Genomic DNA, 19113 nt, shown 5'->3' on the forward strand with positions numbered 1-19113 from the left:
ACAGAGAAAACTTAAATACTTCTGCTTATTTCATTTTTCCTCTCTGAGGCTTCCTATTTATTAGATATTTAACAGAATGGAAGAGTGGTTCTTATGGTGTAGCACATCTCAAAAAGTAATTCTTTAGTGCTGAGATTTAAAATTTAAAAATTTCAATTTATTTCTCTTTGTAAATTAAAACTTAATTTTTTCAAGGTTTCCCTTTAAAATAAGCTGTAGACTCTTTCATTTCTAAAAGCAGTCTGATCTCCATTTACAATAATTTGATTTGCAAAGTTCAGGCTCCAGCACACTCTTACAAGATTCATGATCTTACAAGATTCATGATCAGCTCTTTGTGAATTAGTCTTCAATATTATAGCAGTAACAGGCAAGTCTTGGGTTTTCAAATGCCAAAGTGTCAGACTATAAAGGATCATTTACCCAAGGGTGTCCTGCAAAACCCATAACCAGATTGGCACTGGCAGCACCCACAGAGGTTCCCAACAGCAGGAATGCAATGGCACTACTGAGAACCTGGAGTAATGAGCAAGCCTGATCATAAACAAAACTTGCCCTATTCTGTTGCTGCATTATCTGCTCAATAATCAATTGTTGTCAGAAGATGAGAATGGTACTGACTTCTGTGATGGTGCTGCAGTGAGTAATTTCAGAAGAAAGAAAACTGGTCAGGAAATGGAAATCTGCAGAACTGGTGTATTGGGCTTGCAAGGCAAGGTTTTGGTAGCAGGAGGGGTATAGTGGTGGCTTCTCTGAGAAGCTGCCAGCAGCTTTCCCTTTGTCTGACTGAGCCAATGCCAGCTGGCTCCAAGGTGGACCCACCGCTGGCCAAGGCCTAGACAATCAGTGTCTAATAACATACTAAAAAAGGAAAAAAATTTCTAGAAACAGTTGTGGTCAGAGAAGTGAGGAATGAGAGAAACAACTCTGCAGACACCACGGTCAGCACAGGAGCTAAGGAAGTGCCCCTGGCTCAGGAGCAGAGATGCCCCTGCAGGCTGTGCTGCAGACCATGGTGAGGCAGCTGTGCCCCTTGGAGCTCCACAGGAGCAGAGATCCACCTGGAGCCTGTGAATGACCCCCTGTCACAGCAGGTGGATGCCAAAGGAGGCTGTGACCCATGGGAAGCTCACATGGGAGCAGGGTCCTGGCAGGACCTGTGACCCATGGAGAGAGGAGCCCACATGGGAGCAGGGTTCTGGCAGGACCTGTGCACCCATGGAGAGAGGAGCCCACAGTGGAACAGGGTCCTGGCAGGACCTGTGACCCATGGAGAGAGGAGCCCACAGTGGAGCAGGGTCCTGGCAGGACCTGTGGGTCTCTGGAACTCACACTGGAGCAGCCTGCTCCTGCTGGAGTGGCTGGTGAAGAACTGTTGCCCAGGGGAAGGGCTCACATGGTAGAAGTCTGTGGAGAACTATCTCCTGTGGGAGGAATGCCATGCTGGAGCAGGGGAGGGACTCTTCTCTGAGCAGAAACAAAGTGTGACAAACCAAACATCTGACTTCTTATCTCCCTCTGCAGCTGGGGAGAAAGTAGAGCCTGGGAAGGAGGGAGGGCTTGCAGGAAGTTGTTTTTAAGATTTTTCATTATCCTGCTCTAATTTTGATTGGTAATAAATTCAATTATTTCCCCAAGCTGAGTCTATTTTTCTTATGACAGTAATCCGTGAGTGATCTCTCCCTGCTCTTAACTCATGAGTCTTTTGTTGTATTTTCTTTGTATTTTCTCTCCTCTCCCCTGTCCAGTTCCAGAGGGAAGTGGCTTTGGTGGGTACCTGGTGTCCAGCGAGGATCAATCCCCCCTCCCTCAACTGGTATGTTTATAAAGGATGTCTTTAAAAGCACACAGCCTACCCCAACAGGAAAAAAAAAAAAAAAATCTTACCTTTTCTTCATAATTTAAAAGCAACAAAATCATTATGTATACACAGCCTCTTCAACATGAACGATCAAAAGTATCAGAAAAGTCACTTACCAAAGGGAAAATTTTGAAGGGCAAAGACCAAAGAAACCAACCAAACCAAAACCCAACCCCTCCTACAGGCCCAAAACCAACCCAAAATAAAGTAACAGCAAGCAAGAGAAAAATCTTAATTTGCAGTGGTTTGCTGGCAGAAATTGTTTCCCTTTTGTCCATACTCAGATCTGGTTTGTTACAGTCTTCTACAGGAGGACCTACAAATGGATTCAAGAAACAGCTGAGTAATTCAGCAGTTTGCCCACTAGACTGTAGCCAAAATTAGCTGCAACTGCTCCTCCCTCAACTTAAAATGGGGAATCACATCTCTGTTTCTGCAGGAAGGTCATTGAATTTTCACTGTCTGACCTTCAGCATGGTCATAGCAACTATGAGGCAACACAAGGGCTGCAAATGTCACCTCCAGGCACAAGGAACAGTAGCTTTAAGAATTCATCTCGAAATTGCAGAGTTCTCAGTTTTATTTCTTCTTTTTCAGTCAATGTCAAGCCACTTCTTGGTTGAATCCTTGGTTCCTGTGCCCTTTATGAGAAATGCAGACAGGTTCAAATGATTTTAATCACTGCTTGAGAAAAAAAAAAATAAAGCATCCACACTTCATATTGACTTAAAACACTTCTATTTTGTGCTGTAGCTTCAGCAGAGGAAGATGGGAAAAAAACCACAGTGACATAATGATACATATGGAATGTCACTTCATTTTATTTCTAGTCCTTAAAGAAAAAAAAAAAAAAAAAAAAAAAGTGAAATTTTTCTGTACATGTACAGAAATATTTCTGTGGCACTTCAGGAATCATTTTGGCCTACAAGTAAAAAACTTCTGTAAAATATGTTGCAACATGTCCCCAAGACCACAGGCTTCCACAGATCATGAGGCTTCAATAACCAGTATTCAGTGGGATATGTATTAGGACAGGTATTCACAGAAGTCAGATTAAATCAGTGCAACAATTCAGAAGGGTAAATGTTATGCTATGTCATATAATGAACAAATATTAGAAAAACTACTAAATAATTAATATATGTTAATTTTTGAAGCTTTTTTCCAACCCTTTTCCTTAATCCCTTGTTAGAGATGTGTAAGAAGATTCCCCTACTTACAGAAGGGTGGTTTTAGGTAAATTTAAAAAACACAATTTTAAAGATGGAAAGAAAGAAAATAGGAAATATAGAGTAGTAATATTTTGGGCATCTACCAAGAAAGGCAAGAGAAGATAGAGACTTGAAAATGCCTCAAGTTCCCTGGGAGAAATGAAACACGTATTACTGCAATAAAGAACTCTGAGGATATGCAGTGAAATCACAGCAGGAATAAGACACTGATTATGTCAGTAAATAAAACAATTCAGAGTTCCATATATGAATTCCTATGGTGCTGCCATTGGAATCACTGAGGTTTCAAAAATATTTGAATGCTAGGCAGAGGAAAAGGTAAAGAAGATGAAAATAAAAAATGCAAGCACAATCCATGACTCACCTGAAGCAGGAAGAATGTTTGCACTGATGTGTTCAGGGAGCTGACTAAATTGCACAAACCCCCCCAAACAAACACTTACATAGTTGACCTTTACTTTATCAAGCAATATAACAAAGATCAGAGAGAACATTATCAGAGCAAAACACATATTTTCCATGTTTCATATGAAATACAATAATAGTGACTGGCACATAATAAGCCTGAACAGTAAATAGCACAGCAGTGCTCCAACTCTGTACAGCTCTGAGAGTAACCTCTCTTCAGTTAAGCCATGCACACAAATGAGGACTAAAATACCAACAAAACCATATTTCTCTTGTCACTGAAATGTCACTTATGCCTGAGATGAGACAGGATACATTAATCCAGATCCATGAACTTAGATGCTCACACGTTTACAGTAATTTGAGAGAAGGTAATTTATTTTTAAAATGAAGGTAGAAATATTGCACAGGAAATATAAATAAAGAAATTATGACAAAGTTCCTCAGTAGAAGTTATTACTAAACAGAAGCCACCAGTTCAAATTTCAATACAACTTAAATTCAGCCTCAGTTTCAGTCTGAAGGGCCTTGTATTATTCTAAGATTAGGTCTTCTAGCATGAAGTTATTATATACCCAATTCTGTTCCTTGGGAAAGACCAGGAATCAGCAGGGGGTTCATGATTACCCCAAAGTGCCTAACCATGGTCTGCAGAAAGTTTTGTAGACAAAATATGCTGCACAAAAATCACATAAGCAAACATCCTGTTATATAAGCTACTGCCATAACAGACAAAAGGAAACAGACCATAGCATAAGAAATTAAGGCCAAACATATTGAAATTCTCCTTCTGATTAAATAACAAAAATTCACCTTTCATTCATCCTTTTTTAACAATCTTTCAGTCAAAACACTGTTTCAAAAATGAACTACAAGCAGGATTTGTGCATTTCCCAATATTCTTTTTTCCCCCTCCATAAACGTCGAAAATCCATTTAAAAAAATCACAGTCAGTGCAATACAGGAACATCTGCTGCTCTTAGAAATGTCCTAGTGGTCCCTGTTAGAATAATATCCATCTAGACTTAACATCCCTGCAGCAGAAATACATATATATACTTGCTTCCACGGGAATATAATGTGCTGTCTTTAAAAATCACGTAATTACTGTACAACCCTGGCAGGTGAAGATACATCTGCAATCCAAAATTGTGACTAGTGATTTTTTAACTTCTCACTTCCATGACTACGGTATTTTTGTTTGTTTGCATTCATTATCACAATAGCAAGCAGAGCTAGTCCCACAGCTAGACTTGGAGGGCCACAAGGACTGAACTCCTGAGCAATTCCAGAAAGGAGAGGGGCAATAATACGTCCCACTGATGTCACTGACTGTCCAACTCCTAGGAGTGTGCCACTGGCCTCACTCCCACCCACAGTCAGCTCCAGATCAAGGATACACGTACGCCCTATGGTAGTGGAGAAGGCCAAGAACGTGGAGGACAGAATGACCATCCATATGCTCGGTGCTGAGGCATACAGGAGAATCAGCGTGCAGGTAAAAGTGCTGGAGTGCAACAAAAGTCTGTAAGTGTTGTGCCCATAGAGTCTTGCTATTGGCCCGAGCAGACAACCAGCCAGGACTCCCAGTGCACTGCTATAGCTCATGAGGTATCCAGCAAACAAGGGTTTCACCTCAAATCTCTCCTCCAAGGCCAGAGTAAAATTACTGTAGTACAGCAGTATAGCAACTGACATCAGGAACCGCACTAAGAATACATCCCACAAATTAGAGCATGCAATTCCTTTAATCTTCTTCAGCACTGTTGCAACTTGGATCCATGGAGACTGGAAAAAATTACTGTTTGTCACAGCTCTACTACTTGCTGATTTCAAGTGAAGGTCATGATTTGATTTTGCTGAGCAATTATTTGTTCCTTTGTCTTTGTAATGGTTCCTGTTCCTAGCCTTTTCTTCACTCCAGGGTAACATCCAGACAAGACCTATATAGATCAAGAAATCAATTTATTTCATTCAATTGCATCAACTTTACCTGGAAGACATTAATTTGATTGTGACAATTTAAAAAAATACTTCAACAATTCATTGCAAATATTAAGTCCAGCATTATTCATAGTATCAGTTCAATTTTAAATGCAGTGAAAGCAAGAAAGGAAAGCACTGAAATGCTACACTCATACCATATAAACAAATCCAATGGCTAAAGTCAAAATTCTGATTTCTAGTTTTTATCTTTGGGCACATCAAAAACTCCCATTGGTGTCTGAATGTAAGAGATATAGACAAAACAAAAGGCAAAGCACCTGGAAGGAAACTGTTTTAAAATTCTCCCCCTTCAAACAGTAGTACTGGCATACAAAATATTTATGCCATAGATGATAAACACACAATGAATTCAAGGTATTACAGATGGCTTAAAAGGGGAAAATGAGGAATGAAGGGACCCAAGATGCAAAATATGGCATACAACTTACCACCATTCAGAAGGAAGATAGAGGCACAGATGAAGGATGTTTGGTAAAAGCCACCTTCAAACTCTGCAAGGTAGCCCCCAACAACAGGCCCCAGAATGAAGCCCACGCTGGAGGCTGCATTGAAGCGCCCCATTACTAAAGGGCGATCCCTCTCCAAAACCAGGTCAGACAGCAGGGCTTTAGAGATGGAAAGTGTGTGTTTGAAAACACCTGCAACAAAATGTAAACAAATCAATAAACATGCACTTCTTGGTCAAAAAAAAAAAAAAAAAAAAAAAAGACAGAAGCTGTCCCAACTAACTATGGTCCAAATTTGTATGATTCATAATTTTAGAATTCCAATATTCACATATTCTTTAGAGCTAGAGTAAGCAGCTTTGTGGGGTTTAGATGTCTGGCGGGTTAAACCTCAATATTTCAGATCATTTTCAGGAAAATAATAGTGAGAATTCTTGATTTGTAGAGACTTTTCCAATACTAAGGTTCAGTTGTTGCTACTGGGTGATGATGCTGTGCAGCCATCCATATACCATGATTTCTGCCATAGTAATTCTCAAGCTAAGACTACACAGAATTTAAACTGCAAAATGCCAAGTGTTTACTCACCTACAGGGACTCTAGAAAGAGCAAACAGGAACACTGTGGTGGAATTTCCAAGAAGGAAGTAACCCAGTGCACTGAGGAGAATACAAGCAAGCAGGGAATACCGCCTTCCTACTATGTCACTCCAGCAGCCCTTTCACAAAGCAGGAAAGAAAGATTAGCTTTTTATAACACTAAGCTATGTGCAGTGATCAACCAGTACTTCTACATTAAATTGAGAAAAGAGATCAAGGGACTGTCAATGAAAACCTAACAAGCTTATTACACAGCATTCCTAAGTGCTCAAAATCTGGAAGTCACAAGCAGAGTTCTGCCCTGCAGGCAGGCTACCTGTCAAAACTATGATTCCATTTAATGTTGTGTATAGAGCAAAAAAATTTCCCTTTCAAAAATACAGTCCTGCAATAAATACCACAAAATACTACCAGTAGAAGCCTTCTGAAAATCTTACCATAACCAACCACAAATATTTGCTTCCTTCACTCAGGCTGCTTTGTATTAGACACTTGCTGAACATCCTAAAAGCAATGATCTTGGCTATGAAGAATTTGTCATCTGAGCAGAGACAGGTAAGAAGTAGTTTGCAGAGAGCAAACAGAAAACTTGCATTTATCAGGCTTATAAATCAGCTTGATTCCCACTAGGAATAGTTTTTTAAGGAAGGAGACAATGGTCTTGCACTTCCAAGAAAAATGCCACAAAATTATAGCAGGAAATTATTCCAGGTATCCTGCATAACAAACCCTGAAACAGTTATTTTATGAGACATTCTCCTAACATGTTCTCTTCAAAACTAGAAAACTAGTACCAGGGTAATATTAGGATATAAAAAAATCTATAGCTAATAGAAAACAAAACCAAACAAACAGCAAAGATGCACTGATTGATTGAGATTGATTGGGTCTGAAAAACCTGCCAATTTCCCATAAACAAAACTGCTTTTTCTCCTGCAAACTGAAAATTGATTTCTTCAACCAAAATGCTTATATAAACACTTTATGCATTTTCAAAATGCCAAGAAATGCTATTATTAACCCCACCCTTTTTCCCTCTATAATCTATGGAAATACCAATATGTTGTGGAGCACAGTGCTAGAACTCACCACAAATGTGCTGGAAAATAGCTGCATTACACCATAGAGAGATCCTAAAACAAATAAAATACCAATGTTAAAAATTAAGCTATTTTAATGAAAACTGCAAAGAATTTTAAATGATGAAAAATGGGGAATTATGGAAATAGTTTACTAGAAGACTGGGAAGAAGGAGGAGTTCAGCATTTAATAAAGGAAACAGTTTCAGGGAATGACAAAATAAAAAGAAAAAAACGCTGAAATGTTGTAAAACTATGTAAGGTAAAATGACATTGCTTTGTATGGTATATTAAACAAAACAGATCTTGGCTTTTATAATTGCTTTCTCAGAATCAGAAGAGAATTTCTCTACTGGAAAGGCCTTTCCACTTGGTGCCTCAGTCTATTACAAGCCACCACAGAAGCCCTGAAGAAAACATGGACCCTATTTTCTCATTTTGGAGGCTAGGAGTTTAGCAGCATTTAGTAACAGAAAAAAGGAACAAAAAGAAGCAGAGAGAAACATCTGCCAGACTCCTTCACTTGTAAGAATACACCTCAAACCTATTTTTTTCTAATGTTAAAAATCAAAGCAGACTGTTGAAATGAAAACATATTTCTGACTAATAGCTGCTGAAAATAATATTGTCAACTAAGTGTAGAAGCAGTATTATTTCATACAAAGTGTTAATAAAAAAGCAAAATAATAAAACTGAGTAACAGCTCCCATGTCTGGGAATAAAGAATATATTGTAACACTCCAAACCATAAACAATACCACAAAAGATACTTTAAAGCCACAGAACTTATGTTAGCACTAAATACTTCGAGATAAAATTCCAGATCTTCAGCATTTATTTGTAAACACTCCTAAAAGTGAATAAATATTTTGCCAAAACAGCTGTAAAAATTTTAATCAAACTGGGAGCAATCATGGACATTGGAAAGCTTTGGAGAACCAGCTGCAGAAGGACTGTTTACAAAGTGTAAATAACAATAGAACTACAAGCAACACCTCTGGCTCCCTAAATTGCTAAGCTGTGAACTCTTGGATGCTGGAAAAGTAGCTGTACAAATGCTACTGCAAGACTTCCTTGTTCTTTCCAATTGTGCTCTTTCCCAAGCACATGACTTTGGCTACTGTCAGTGCATAAATGTGGACAGGTGTCTGGGTCTAACATAATAAGGCTGCCCTTAGAGTTTTACTTGGAAATTCTTTACTTTTGATTATGCTATTAGCAAGGAAGAATAATGTTAAATGGCCAACCTGCAGTAAGGCAATAGCCAGGCCTTATCTCACTCTTTCATAAATCAAGTACTGCAACTCACCTATGATTCCAGCAACTGTATGACTTGCTCCTAGAGATTTGATATGAAGATTCATTAAAGGAACAACCATGCTCACCCCAAATAAGTCCTGAAAAGAAGGCAGGAAAAGTTTTAGTAACTTTTACAAAGGTAACAGCAAACCGGTTCAGTAACAGTCAACATTAGGAAAATAAATTTAAAAAAAAGTAAATTATCACCATATCAACACAAGGTTAAAAGAAAATTGTTCATATTACAAAACTCATAAACTAAAAGATAAATGATTGCCTCAAAGAGGAGTTAAACTTATGAAAACATCAACTCTTTCCCCCCACTCTAAATACAATCTTTCTGAAGATATATATATTTAAATATTATTTTAATATATATTAAACTTCATCTGTTTAACAAGAAAAGCACTTCGTATCAGTGCTTAAATTCAAAGTGGTCTAATTTCAACCACCTATAAATACTTTTTATTTGCACGAAGAACATGTATTTTAAAAAATGGTATTTTAACCCAACCACAATGGGGAAGAAGCTGCAATAGATCTAAACCTACTTGCAGACTGCCTTTGTGTATAGCTTAAGAAACGTGACAAGACAGAAACTTAAAAGAAAAGAAAGGCAAAGCATAATTGAAAAATGTTTTGTAAGAGGAGGGTAAAGGACACTGTCCATCCGGAGAAGTACAAGGATCTCCTGCTTGTTCCTCTTGCTTTATTACTTTTTGCTAAGCTCATCACATTGAGCCAGTAGTTCTTTCAGTACTACTACAGTCTGGCACAGCATCCAGTGTCCCTTGGAGATCTATTGGAGCAAGATCACCTTTCATCACTGACTGCTTGAACTGAACTGGACTACCTCAAAGAATGACTGATTAACTGTAACAAAGTGTGCCACTAAGTGAATTCTCACAGTCCGTCATTAATTATTTTTTGATGCTTGAAATTGAGGCTTACAAGGTTAGAATCATTAAATACATTAGCATGAACAAACAGAGCACAGCAATTACAAACATCTTCAGTAATCAGACAATCTTAGGTGTCATCTGTGAACCTGAAGGGATGTTCAGTGACCTCAACGGAGACATTAAAAAGTACCAGCCTCAGACTCTACTCTGGCAGTACTGGACTGTCACAGGCATGCAGGCAGAGCAAGACACATTAACCACTACCCTCTGATGGATAGTTAGGTCTTATTCCCCGTTTAATTCCTTTTGTGGAGTGATAGTTATGCTGTATTTATTTGTCTGGCTACAGGAAGTTTGCATCACCATAGCCTCTTAAAAAGACACTCACTTGACTGATTTTCTTGCGTGCTCCAGCTCAGTGTCAACAAGCTATTTCAAGGCTGGAGAACTATAGTCTTTAAAAATCAGTTAAAAGGAGCAAAGTTCTAATGCACGTTTCCCTGGGATACTTGCTCCAGGACACAAACCAACTGGGTTGTTTCTATGGCCCAACCCAAAAGCAGGTAAGACAGCATCTGGACATTTCACAGTGCAAACTCGTACTCATTCTGCAGTCATTTTCCAAATCACCGCTTTTAATTTCAAATTAATTAAAAGGCATTTTCCTAAGGCTCAGGAATGAGCCTTTATGAACAGAACATGAACTTTTAATTCTTTTCCCGAAAAACATATTTTTAGGGGTTTTTTGGGTAAATTTACAGGAACGACGGGTATTTCAAGGACACAGGGAGCAGTTATCTTATAAGCACCAGGGCAAGACTCAGCTTTCCGGTGCTGCGCCGTTCCACGGCATTCAGAGGATAAAAATCCGGCCTGTGTAGCCAAGTGCGTGGCTGTGTGCAGGGCACAGCCGCCACACCAGCCGCGCTACGAGCCCTGGCGCTGCCACGGAGCAGCTGCAGCCCGGACCGCGGCAGCCTCGGCCCGGACAGCGGCGATTGCCGCTGCCGGGCGGGCCGGGCCCCAGGGCCGCGCTTACCAGGAATCCCACGGCGTAGAGGCTCCGCACGAAGCGGGCGGGCGCGGCCGGGCCCGGCGCGGCCCCGCGGCCTCCGCCGCCCTGCTCCCGCTGCCGCTCGCCCTCGGCCATGCGGCCGGGCCTGCGCAGTGCCCGCGGCGCGGCGGAAACCGAGCCGGGGCGGGGAGCGCGGCGCCGCTTCCTTCGGCGCGGCGGCCGCTGTGCCCTCCTCTTCGGGCCGAGACGGGGAAGAGCGAGGCTCCCTGCCGCCCGCGGGATTCCTGCCCGCACCCTCCCACACGCACCTCCGTAGGACTTTGCCCTTCCTGACTCTTGCGTGTTTGTACGCAAGGAAAATTTTGCAACCCGTCCCCTCCGGTCCTGAGGCTCTGGGGAAGGCAGGAAGAGCCAGGTGGAGCCGAGGGGCTTTGGAAACAAATATGCCGTAGGAGCACGGTACTGGGTCTCCTGCACAGTTCTCGTGGTTGCTGTAGAAAGGTGCCTTTTTGGCCCCTGCACCTCCGATCCTACCTGTCCGTGTGGAGAGCGGCCGTGTCCCAGCGCTGCTGCCGCTCCTCGGGCATCTCGGCTCGGTGCCTGCATCGAGTTTATGGCAGCAGTTTTCCTTTCTTGTTACATGGCTTAGGATGGTACTGAGCCGAGGAAGAAGGGCGTCCCTCCTTCTGCTTAGCACATTCACCGCTATTCTGTGTTTTTGTTAAAAGTCATGGGTAGCTGGGATTGTTGACAGCCCGTATGTTATAATGCATTTGCGTCCAAAGCAGTGGAACTTCACAAATCGTTCTGATGCACCGGTGGAAACCATTGTCACATGCAACATGTGACTACCCAACTTTATGTCAGAGTCAGAGGCACTCTTTTATATAGTTGCGTGGCCAGGGATCAGTAAAACTGCTGCATTTTAAAATATTTTTTAAAATGCACAAGGGGAGAGGAGATGCTTTAACTTGTTTTTAGTTATCAGTAAGAAGAAACCTTTGGAAAATGTTGATGACTTTTAAAAGTTAGCATGAGTTACAAACTTTGAGAAATATCATTCAATAACTGATAATAGCATAACTTCAGTTCTATCTTCCTGTTTTCAGAAGAAATAAGTGTCACAGGGTTGAGGATTTTGCATATTTAGGTCACAAAAAAGAAAAGGAGAGGGGAATGTAGTTTTCCTTATGATTATTAAAAATTAAGCTGAAAAAACTCCAAAACACCAAAACTGTAAAGAAAGACATATATCTAGATAGGCAGCTTATTTATAAGATACCTAGGCAAAACTTAGTTTAGTATCTGCATAGGGACAAAGATGTTATCAGAATTCAGAGAAGAATAACTCAGTTGTTTAATATCCCAGTGGCTGTGATGTTTTTGTATTGGGTTAACATATATCCTATTAATTCATCTTTTGGATAAATAACATATTCTCTCAGTGAGGTTTTTAAAATTCTGGATACAACATTAACAGAGATCAATTGCACATAATTTCTCAGAAATCGACAAAATGGTGACAAAATGCTGAAATATTGGAGCATCCTGGGAGTTGCTGCTACATTGTCTGCTCAATATTGTGCAAATTTTATCCTTGGTCATTTTAACTGATAGAAGAAATGTAAAATGCCTGGAAATCCTTTAGAAGAAAGTATTAAAGAGGTGGATGATTAAAGATCTTGCAAGAGTTTAGGTACTTTTCCTGGGGTCTAAGGGTCATTGACTTCTATGCAAACACTGAGCCCAGCTGAAATTTTTAAGGTTTTATGTGTTAGTCTCTGCCATAAGTCTCTGAAACCAGTTAGCTATTCTGTATTTTTCTCAGGTTTTGAAGATCAGAATATGATGGGGGCAAATATGATGGGGACAAAATATTGCAGGCAGGTATATTGAATTCCCTGACAATGAAAACCCTTAGGTTTTGTATGTTATTTCAAGCTGTCTCCATGCACTGTGATTGTAAAGCAGAGAATAACCAAACTTTATAACATCAATGCAAACTGTTCATGGAAAAAAAAAAGAAGCATTTAGGGAGCACATAGGTGTCTCTTCCTTTACCTGATCTCTTACTGCTTTTTTCCTGGTGAACTTGATCATATTATTAAACTGTGCATCTTACATGCTTACATAATTTATGTAGTATATATGAAAAAGGCATTAATATATTGTAATGGACAAATCTCTCTGTTACTTTTGAAGTGAAGCTGAAATCATCTGCCTCAAGGTTCCCACTCATGTTCTGTAATTGCAATTACAAAATTTAGGATAAAGGCTCGCAAATAAAGAAATCTTAAGATAAATGTTCTCAAATAAAGTGGTTTTATGACTGATAAGGGAATTGACTAGCAATTAAGGGAATGAAATACAATGAAGATCATTTATCAGAGTCCTAAGGAAAATAGACCTAGTCTAATATCTTTGGGAACAGAGTTACATAGCTGGTAGATTAAAATGATATTACCAGTATAGTAGTCTTAGTTTACTTTAAGGTGTTTGACTTATTATTGGATGATTCTTAAAAACAGGGACATGATACTCAGAAGTGGCCAGCAGCATGTGTGTTCAGAAATGCCTAGATGATCCTCTTTCTGTCTTTTATCTGTGACCTGGTGGACGTAATTGAATGAAAATTATTGGGTTTGTGAACAATTCTAGAACCAGGAAGAATATGCAGAGTACTGTCACTGCACAATCAGAGTACTGTTTTCATTATATGTGAGTAAAGTAAGTGTGAAGTGCATCATTCTAGAAACAAAACATGAGGAGGTGTTCCTCTCTGTTGTGACTGTGATTGAGATGAACCTCATAGTCACAGTACTCAGCCAGGAACTCTAACTTTTTATTGCTATTTTGTGGTCCTCCAAAAAGTGCTCATCTTTTGTTAGGAAATGGAGGAACCAGAAGTAAAAAAACAGGAGAACTTTATTACATTTTTCAGTTTGTATACTAATGCAACATTGTGTCTAGGTCTGCTATCCAACTGAATATTAATTTTGCATAAATAAAGAGGGTAAAAAAAAAGAGATTTTAATGGCTGAAGGAACATTTCTTCTGTGTTGGGCTGCTGGAGATCAGTTTATCTTTGTTGGGCCTTGTTGGGCTATTCTTGCCTCAAATTATGTATGGGAGGAAAAACTAGTCTGGGGGAGAATGTCTGAGATTCAGTTTGCTCATGAGGGGAAGGGGTGAGGAATCTTCAGCCATTTAGTGGAAACATCTGTTATAAATATTTGGTGTCACCTGCCAAGCAAGGGGTTGAGGCAGTCTGCAGCTACCCTTCCTCAGCCAGCTCTGTGGCTCTGTGGCTCTGTGTGCTCCAAGCCCTGACATAGTGAAAGCACTGATGGAAGTCATCTGAAATGTAATAAAATTCTTTTGAAAAAGATGATCACATTATTTGAATAGTGGAGAAAATTTTAAACCTTATAAATTCTTAATAACATTTGTAAAATACTTCAGTGAGACAGCTCTAAGACAACTACACTGATTTATTCCAGTAAATGGAATATATCCTTGAGTTCCTGCATTTCAAATAGGTAAGGTCAAGACCCCCAAATGTACAATTTGTCATCAAATTTAGTGGATCTAACAATGACTTATTTCATTCTGGTTTACTGCTTCAGATCATTAGGGTAACTTCAGCAGTCATTTCAACTTTTCATATACAAATTGAGTGAAGTAGAAAAAGTTACAATCCAGTGGTCCAGAACATTTTAAGAGGTACTTGTAAATGAACTTGAGTTTGGAATCTGCTGTTAAAGATATTTAAAGTGTAATCTGTCTGAAAAGATCTGCAAATTTAAGGATTGTGGAAAGAAACATTTTAATTAATGCCACCCTCAAAGCTGTAAATGAATCAGGTTTGTATGTCAGAGAGTCTTAGAAAGCATTTGTAAAACTGCTCGTTAAAGGAACTAAGTATTTCAGGCATTGAGTCTGCTTCTTCTCTTCTGGAGTTTTTATGGCAGCATAACTAAGGCCACAGGCCTTTTTGTGTTTTTTTAAATAATGTTTAACAGATCAAAGAAGTATATTTGGAATGGTTTATATGCTATTGATCCTTCTCTGGAGCAGAAGGTGCCTGGGATGACTGCTGTTGACCTCAGACTCATTTCTGCTGTATTAATTAGAGTACCCTTACGTCACACACATCAGTCCCCACTGTCTGTGCTGCACCCCAACCCCACCAGTCCTTCACCAAGTCTATGATTTTATTTGTTTAATCATTTATTTTAAGGTCATTAGAAGCTTCTGTAGAAGCTGGAAGGGCACAGAAAGACTAAAGGCTAGTTCCTCAGGCTTCCTCAAGAAATCCAAATACATGTATATCAGAAAGTGTCTATGCAGTAAATGGAAGGTGTTACAGCCTCAGGGTGAGATTCAGAATAGCATCCTGCTGTGGAAGGACCCATGTAAGGCAGCAACAAGAATGGTGAAGAAGACTCCAGCTTTTAATTTCTGACTATTTATGCATAACTACTTTCATAGGAAACTTTGTGGAATACCTCCTAGAATTAGGCAACTCATTAATTTCTGGGAAAATTGCACATGTGATTTGTCATGACTTTAAAGTATTGCAGAAAACATTAATGACATTGGCCTGGCTTTCCCATAACTGCATAAAAAATTTAAAGCACTCACAATGGTGATGTGGTAAAGGAACTCAGATGCATGTTCTTGTACTTCTAATGATTCTAGTTATCTTGCCCAACTTGCAGGGATGTGGATTCATCACTACTTGACTCAGTGCTATGACACAATTTAAAAATAAATTGTGCTTTGCTGTCTTTTAGCCTATTTTATCTAATGTAGATTTAATGCAAGACATAATATAGAATGGGATATGTGAGACAGAGTGATTCACTCAATCATACTAAAGTTTTGTCTTCCTTTCTGTGATGCTTTGTAGTGTCAAAGTCCTGAACACAGAGAGAGTATAAGGCAAGGTTCAAATGGCATGTACATCTTTCCTCATCAGGTGGCTGCAAGTCTGTCATGTGTTCCTGCAGGAGTGGGTCCTGGATACAGAGAGATGTGTGGTAGTAATGCCTCATAAAGAAGATTTTTCTTGTTGGTTCATTAGAATTCCTGTTGAAGTTTTTGCTGACATATGGGCTGCTTTTGTCCCTTTTGTTCTTACTGTCATCTGTGACCTTATTATAGCTCATGCAGAATGAATAACTCAGTGTGTTTAGAATGGCTTGATTTCCTCCTTTTGTGGGAGACTTCAGCACATTCCTACAATCTCCACTCAGGTTTTACCTGATCCAGCCATGTACCCTCTCTAAAGGTAGATGGTGTCCACACTAGGCAAAGCATTGCCAGCAAGTTGAGGGAGGTGTTCCCTCCTCTCTACTCAGTGCTGGTAAGGCCACACTTGGAGTGCTGTGTCCAGTTCTGAAACACATGAACACTCTGGAGGGAGTCAAATGATGGACAACTAAAGGGATGAAGGGACCAGAGCATCTGTCCTGTGAGAAAAATCTGAGAAAACTGGGACTATTCTGCCTGGGGAAGAGAGGGTTCAAAGGGAGTTTTATATAAATAACTGATGGAGCCAGACTCTTTTCAGTGATGCTCATTGGCAGGACCAGAGACAGTAGGGACAAGCTGGAACACAGGAGGGTCGCTTTGAACATCAGGAAACACATTTTATTATGAAGGTGGCCAAACACTGGTAGGTGTTGCACAAGGTGGTTCTGGAGTGTCCAGCCTCAGATATATTCAAAAGCCACCTGGACATAGTCCTGGGCAATCAGTTCCAGGTGGTCCTGCTTGAGCAGGGAGGTTAGACAAGACAACCTCTAAAGATCCCTTCCAACCTCAGTTGCTCTTGATTGTGTGATCTGTGGTCTGATTTACTGTAGTATTAAGAATAAAGTGGTCATATCTCAAACTAATTATTCCAGACCCTCTCTTTATCAGTGAACAAACCAAACCAAACCAAACCAGCAAACAACCAACCAAAGTAATTGTACTTTTAGGGCACAGTTGCTTGCACATTGACCACACTGAGGTGATCATCCAAAAAAAGGTCAAACAGACTGTGTTGTAAAAGTGACGTTTGACTGTAGAGGAAACCTGAAGTGACCAGACTAAAAGATGAACTCCAGGCACACATTTAATGGACAAGGTGTGTGCAGGTATGTTGTGTAAGGTATCTGGCTGTTTGCCTAGTACTTTGCTGACAAGTGATTGTGTTGGTGCAATATGTAACATCTGCCCAGCTGGGGAGGATGGACAGGATGAGGATCAGAATCAGTGAGTGAGGTACTCCCATTACTGTTCAGAACAGTAAATGAGCATTGAGGTCTCAGAAGGACTCAGCTGTGAGACATTTGCTGAAATTGTTTCTTGGTATATAGTGAGACATGCAGCCAGTTCTAAAAGGCTGTTTATAGATCATGGACATATCTGCCAGCACAGATAAGGAACTGCCTGCCAATTCCAAACATACGCACCCGACACTTACTCAATCACACACAGACACAAACTAGCAAATAAACAACATCCCCTTCCCCTAAATATATTTTTTCCCTTCAGATGGAAAAGGAAAAAACAAACAGTCTACTATTGTTTTTTGAATTTTTTTTCTTTTCTATTTTTAAGTATAAGGAGGGGCTCAAATACTGTGTTGAAGCTGGAGCTATTAAATACATAAATAAAATGTGCAGATTTGGGATTTAGTTTAGCCCTATCTATCTGATGAATAAACAGAAATAAAATAAAAAAACTTCTGCAGCTTTGTTAAATGAGCCTGGAATCCACCCATTATGTGGCTCCTTCAATATTCACACCATGAGTCAACAAAATCAAAGAATGTTGGACTTAATTAGCCAAGTTGATTGAATATTAAAGCTGATTTAATTACTTCATTGTTATTACAGTAGGGATAAATTTGGCTAAGTAATTTTGGTTTAAAATGACAGTATTTCTGCAGAAATTTAGGAGTTTTGAAAGGAGTTGGGGATTGACTTTGTTTAAGATTCAGAATAATGATTGTTTTGCCTTGATAAGCTTGGCCCTATTTTCTCTGCCTTGAAACTTTATCTCTTCTATTGATGAACCTTCAGAATTTAATTTAATTAAAGAAAAAGAGCCCTGAGACTTTCTTTGAGTATTCAAGTGGTGGATAACATGAATTTTTAAGCTGACATAACAAGTCTTAACATGACTTGTGATTCATTCTTGACATAGACGGGTATAATGCTGGTGATGTTAGAGTATTTGGAAGATAACACTGCCAGAGAATGTGCCATAAATATAAAAGAGAATAATTAAATTACATCCTCTCAGGATGAACATGCTAAACTGAGACCACAGTGCTTGTATAGTATATTAAAAATAAATACTTGTCCTGCACAGGCAGTAATTCAGCTGTCATTTGAATTAAGTGAAACTTTCCATGCAAACTGATTTTAGTGAAGCTATTCACAAGTTACTCTCATGCAGAAACAGGCTCACATAGTCACTGACATATTTCTGTCCTGAAACCAGGTAGGTGCAACATGACTAGAACTGGCCATTTGATTTTTTTTGGTTGTTTGTTTTACTAATTGTGGTTCAGTGGCTGAGGCAGGGGTCTGGAGTTCTCTTTTTTCTTCTGATTTAATGCTGGAAAAGTTCACTGTTGTTCTATTATTTAAGATGAGCTAAGTGGCATATTGTTAGTGCATCAGAATTTTTAATAGATATCATGAAGAACTTCATATAATGGATTTTGTTTATGTTGTGACTATCTATATCTTTGAATTTCACTGTATGAAATTCTTGAACTTTGGGCCAATGCTTTCTGCCCTCTGGCTCCACTGTGTGTGATCACTCTTAAGAATGATGGAAAGACATTTAGCTTATATGAAATTGTTCAAATTTTGGCATGTCAGTGATGAACTGAATCCTGCTTTTTTTTTTTTTTTTTTTTTGGTGGGGGGGCACATTAAAATAGAATTGAACAGAACAGAATAGAATATTTGCTGGAGGGGACCTACAACAATTATCTAATACACCTGCCTGACCACTTTAGGACTGACCAAAAGTTGAAATACTATTCCAAATTGCAAGTGATCACTTTTATTTTATTTTATAGCACATTCTATGTGTTCTTCTTTTTTTCCTTTATAATGAACAATAAAATACCACATTGCAAAATTAGGTTTCCAAACACCTCTCTTCTGCTGTATCAAAATGAACTGCATCAGTGGCTGTCAGGAAAAGCAAATACGACAAAAAGAGTCTGTTTGAATATTCATTTGGTGCACTGCA

The 19113-nt window shown here is 39.4% G+C and overlaps 1 protein-coding gene across 1 annotated transcript; it reads right to left on the minus strand.

Moving 5' to 3' along the window:
• Window positions 1-1358: 1358 nt before the first annotated feature.
• MFSD9 (major facilitator superfamily domain containing 9) lies at window positions 1359-13530 on the minus strand. Its single transcript, XM_079314710.1, has 6 exons — window positions 10873-13530; window positions 8942-9029; window positions 7643-7686; window positions 6543-6672; window positions 5937-6146; window positions 1359-5444 (listed from the first exon to the last, which is right to left on the minus strand). Exons 1-6 carry the CDS (start codon window positions 11452-11454, stop codon window positions 4657-4659), a joined length of 1842 nt encoding a protein of 613 aa, XP_079170836.1. The 5' UTR covers window positions 11455-13530; the 3' UTR covers window positions 1359-4656.
• Window positions 13531-19113: the final 5583 nt, after the last annotated feature.

Source organism: Erithacus rubecula, assembly GCF_903797595.1.
Source record: "Erithacus rubecula genome assembly, chromosome: 1".
NCBI lineage: Eukaryota > Metazoa > Chordata > Aves > Passeriformes > Muscicapidae > Erithacus > Erithacus rubecula.

What these genes read in the sequence shown, in the direction of transcription:
- MFSD9 (XM_079314710.1), bottom strand. Translation starts at nt 11,454, where the DNA reads ATGCAGGCACCGAGCCGAGATGCCCGAGGAGCGGCAGCAGCGCTGGGA. An exon ending in TCTACGCCGTGGGATTCCTG is followed by an intron (nt 9,030 to 10,872) that starts GTAAGCGCGGCC and finishes CCTTCTTTTCAG; the next exon opens with GACTTATTTGGGGTGAGCAT. An exon ending in TATTTTCCAGCACATTTGTG is followed by an intron (nt 6,673 to 7,642) that starts GTGAGTTCTAGC and finishes GCTTTGTGAAAG; the next exon opens with GGCTGCTGGAGTGACATAGT.